General features: G+C 38.4%; 1 protein-coding gene across 1 annotated transcript in view; it reads right to left on the bottom strand.

Annotated features, from left to right (window-relative positions):
• The window catches only part of LOC125035068 (telomere attrition and p53 response 1 protein-like), a 23,736-nt gene that overhangs the window by 13,096 nt on the left and 5,640 nt on the right, over positions 1–5,000 (bottom strand). The window contains exon 2 of the mRNA XM_047627179.1: positions 741–815. Coding sequence (XP_047483135.1) covers positions 741–815 — 75 coding nt within the window. The remainder of the gene's footprint in view (positions 1–740; positions 816–5,000) is intronic.

The following is a 5,000-nucleotide window of genomic DNA, read 5'->3' as shown; positions in this document are numbered from 1 at the left end:
AAAAAGTGGATTTTGTTTTCCACTCAACAAACATGTGTAAGATAAATTCACCCTATCTAACCCAAAGGTCTTGCTAAACATTCTTTTCCTTGACAACATGATTGTAAAGTTTAAAAACAAACAAATACTACTGGTCCTGCAAAGCCATGATGCTCCAGCTGCTTCAATTGATTACACAGCACTTAAATGACTAGTCAAGTGGAAGCATGGCATTTTCTTCATTCTTAACCCAACTTCATGTGAACAACAGTCAGTAAACCCATCTAAGCTCATTCATATCTAATATATTTTTAATTGGTGAGATTTCACTGGATGCTTTATTCTTGGAAACAGCTACTTCCAATCTATTAAGAAATACTCTCACTACCTGATTATAACTGCTTAAGGGAAGGGTGGAGCAAGCTGACACCCTTGACAAAAGCACAAATTTGTTTATGCTGAATATCAACTGGCCTTCAGTTCTTTTTATACAAACTAGTCCCTAAATGTAGACCTAGAACTCTCGTATTTATCTCAAATGACTCAAAATAGAGGTTAGTTACTTTTTCTGAAAAAAGTACAAACAGATTTTTCATTACAGTTGTCATTCTAACAATCAGCCTCACCCATATTCACCTGATTGGGGTAATTATCAAGAACACCTGTGCATAGTCTCCTCGGCATTATTCATTGACTGATTTACCTTGCATTGCTTCCCTGACAACCGCTGGAGCCTCAAGCAAACAGCTGCATAGCTATACCTTTGTAGAGTGCTGTGATGTGTCCGGCAGCTGTCTGGAATGGCACCCAAATTGAGTTCTGGCTGTCTGCTGCACCTGGAATGAAATATATGCTATCAAACCAATTTGTATTGGAAACGTAAAATAATTATCCACTCTTCCCCAAAAAAATTTAAAACAAGAAAGAATATGTGAATATGAATATGAATGTATGTGTGGCTGTGTTGCCCAAATCCAACTTCCAGAGAAGAAAGGCTTTTCACAACTGAAGATGACCATTTTCATAAACTAGTCTACTGTTCCCAGACTTGTCATATATAAAGGGTTCAAGTAGCTAGTCATCTCTGACTTTAATCATTCAACAAAAACATTACACATATAGCTTAATTTCATTAGGTTATAGGTCAAAACAATTTTCATTAAGGGGGGCTTCTGACAAAATAAAAATAAAACAAAAAAAATTTGTTGGTCTACAACCTTGGTATTTATAAAGTTAAGGAGACCACATACAATTCTCGCCCTAAAAAACCTGATCTGTGACCCTTTCAATTTTACTTTTTTCCAAAACAACAACAAAAAAGCCTACTCCCTTTTTATAAATAGTTCTTTATGCATGAAAATAATATGGTATAAAGACCTTATTAAAACTTGCCACAAGCAGGCAGTGAAGCACCTGGATCCAAGGTGTTAAGTGATAAATATCATGACATTTGGCTATTTTATCTTAAAATTTTAGATGTTTATAATGTGTAAAATACTTATACATGTTTAAATTGCACTGACTCAGCTACAGGATCAAGTTCAAATGGGGGTGGGGGGTTAATCCTCATTGATGCACCCTTGGTTATCCAAACTTTATATAAAATGTTATTCATTGTCAAGGTTAAAATTTGTATCATATCAATAAAGAATTCAGGCAAGGTAACACAGCCAGTCATGATAATGTACCATATTTCCTTGCTTCTCCCTAGAACTTTTTCCCCCACTCATTCTTTATAAGAATGATAAGAAAAAAAAAAAAAAAAAAAAAAGGTTTGGTGCTATAATGACCAGGGGAAATAGCTTAAGTGTAGTATAAGATACAGTGGCAGATACTAATACCTTAACGCAATGCCGACGGGTATGACGTGTACAGACGTGCTATGCCCCCTGTGAGTACTTGTTTGATTCTTTTTACACATAGATGGCTACACTTGTACAAAGTCACCAATGAGCCAGTTACGAGTACTGCCTGTCTCGCCCGTTTACCCTTTTCTTTGAGTTACGAAAATATTTTACGTTATCTTATTTTTCTGTTACTAATGTTAAAAAACATTATATTAATTAAAATCTTTCTAATAAGAATAACACCATTGATGTTCATAGCACTAGTAAAATATACGTTTTTCCCGCCATTTCAAATAAGGTAAAGTCACAAGGTCTACTAATTGACTCCTTTATGGCTAAGCACTAGCAGAGCCATCTATGGGCAGACATATCACAAAAAAATAAAGAAAATAGACACAGCATTTTCCCCATTTTTTGTTCATTTTCCCAGGCAGTATTGGGTTAACATGGCTTACACATTTCAAAATAGCTATATGACATACTTATATGTAACAGTGTCACTAAAGAAACTCCTAGAGCCTAAGCCCACACCCTTCTATTATTTTCCCCCCAAACACCACCTTTCCACAAGATGCCATCTGAACTTTTCTTTGATTACTTTACAAAGTATATATAGTATATAGCATAGTATGTTCCCAGTAGCTTTATTTCACTACATTCATCTAAACTGCTTTTGCCCTGAAACTGCTGATTACGAGCAAAGTTATTCTGACGTGACAGAGACTTTGCATTTTATTCCTACTAGCTCTGTACCCAATAATCATTTTTCTGTACTACCTTCTTTACTGCAATAACTTCTGGGACATTTAATTGGTATTTCTTTGATTTTCTATTTGTTCATTAATGTACTCTTCTGTTCCGGATAAAAATTGAAGTGTAACTGTTCTTCAAACAAAAAGCTTGAGAGAGAGAGAGAGAGAGAGAGAGAGAGAGAGAGAGAGAGAGAGAGAGAGAGAGAGAGAGAGAGAGAGAGAGAGAGAGAGAGGGGGGGGGATGTCATTCTGTTTTCCACTAAACTATAATACTTTCATGAGAGTGTTATCAGTATAACAAGCTGCAATTTCAGTCTATTAAAACAAAGAAATTGAAAAAAAATCTGTGTGTGTGTGTGTGATGGATATGTGTGTGTGTGTGTGTGTGTGTGTGTGTGTGTGTGTGTGTGTGTGTGTGTGTGTGTGTGTGTGTGTGTGTGTGTGTGTGCGCATGCGTGTGTGTGTGTGTGTGTGTGTGTGTGTGTGTGTGTGTGTGTGTGTGTGTGTGTGTGTGTGTGTGTGTGTGTGTGTGTGTGTGTGTGTGTGTGTGTGTGTGGGGAGGGGGGGGGTAGATGTATGTTTCAATTGCCTGGTAAAACTTTTATATCTTCACTCTCAATCTTCAATCTATCACCAAAAATTTAGGGATTCAGGTTCAATTATACTACTTGCATATTGATTACTGCCCGTATATAACTCTATTCCTACTATATACTAGCACAGTTCTTCCTACTATTTTTACACACGTTTATTTTCCACGAATTCTAGATCTTCCTACTGTCTAAAAAGAAAATTAATTCACAACATTATTGCAAACAAAAACTCAAAGACACATTGTCTTGAAAGACCAAAATAAGAAATTCCATGAAATAAGGTGGATAAGCCCAAACCCCTTTTCAGACATTTTTAGTGATTATTCATGGCTTCATACTTAACTTCTTTATCATCAAACCATGGCAATTCCCTTATATTCAGGATAATAAGGCAAAAATAAACATGATTCCCCCAGTTATCTAAATCTCTTTACTAAGCATCCTGTAATGCTAGGCATGAGCTATCTCACCCATCACTGTTTCCAAAAATGTTTGGCAATGTGAAATAAAATTGTTATAACTACTTTATAATATGGATTAGGTTCTGGAATCCAGCAAATGAGACATGGCTAAGACACCCATCATCCTCTATAAAAGAGCTTCTGAATATGCATTCCTGACTAATGTGAGAGTATACCTGGCTCTTTTGAGTGTAAGCCTATGTACATATACATGTACATGTACATGTACATGTACATATACATACATACATATATATATATATATGTGTGTGTGTGTATGTGTGTATATATATATATATATATATATATATATATATATATATATATATATATATATAGATACACACACACACACACACACACACACACATACACACACACACACACACACACACACACACACACACACACACACACACACACACACACATTCTAACAATAACTATAAAGACAGCAGTTTGATACTTCTATAGCTGCAATGCATGTGAAATTGATAACTGCATATATGATGTCACAGGTTCTATTAACTTCAAAGCTTGACCTCAAGTGCACTGTTTTCAGACTTTTGTCATCCAGAAGCCACTATTTCCTGACACAGCCTAACAAGATGAAAATACTGCCACATTGAGGTTAAATGTTCCTGTCAACATATTACTAACATAAAGAAACCAATAGGCTACTGTGCCACTATTTTTTCATATGTATCAATATATATAAATGTATATACTTTCATGTGTGAATGATAAGAGAGAAAGAGAGAGAATGGGGGTGGGGGGGAGGAGAGAGGGAGAGAGGGAGAAAGGGAGGGAGAGAGGGAGAGGAGAGAGAGAGAGAGAGAGAGAGAGAGAGAGAGAGAGAGAGAGAGAGAGAGAGAGAGAGAGAGAGAGAGAGAGAGGGGGGGGGGAGGGAGGGAGAGAGGGGGGGGGTGGGAGGGAGGGAGGGAGAGAGGGAGGGAGAGAGGGAGGGGGAGAAGGGAAGGAGAGAGGGAGGGAAGGAGAGAGAGAGAGGAGGGGAGGGAGGGAGGGAGGGAGGGAGGGAGGGAGGGAGAGAGAGAGAGAGGAGGGGAGGGAAGGAGGGAGGGAGGGAGGGAGAAGGGAGAAGGGAGAAGGGAGAAGAGAGAAGAGAGAAGGAGGGAGGGAGGGAGGGAGGGAGGGAGGGGGGGAGAGAGAGAGAGAGAGAGAGAGAGAGAGAGAGAGAGAGAGAGAGAGAGAGAGAGAGAGAGAGAGAGAGAGAGAGAGAGAGAGAGAGAGAGAGAGAGAGAGAGAGAGAGAGAGAGAGAGGAGAGAGAGAGAGAGGAGAGAGAGAGAGAGGAGAGAGAGAGAGAGGAGAGAGAGAGAGAGAGGAGAGAGAGAGAGAGAGAGGAGAGAG

The sequence above is a fragment of the Penaeus chinensis genome, chromosome 19, assembly GCF_019202785.1.
Source record: "Penaeus chinensis breed Huanghai No. 1 chromosome 19, ASM1920278v2, whole genome shotgun sequence".
Classification (NCBI taxonomy): domain Eukaryota; kingdom Metazoa; phylum Arthropoda; class Malacostraca; order Decapoda; family Penaeidae; genus Penaeus; species Penaeus chinensis.
This window is presented reverse-complemented; position numbering and strand designations above follow the sequence as displayed.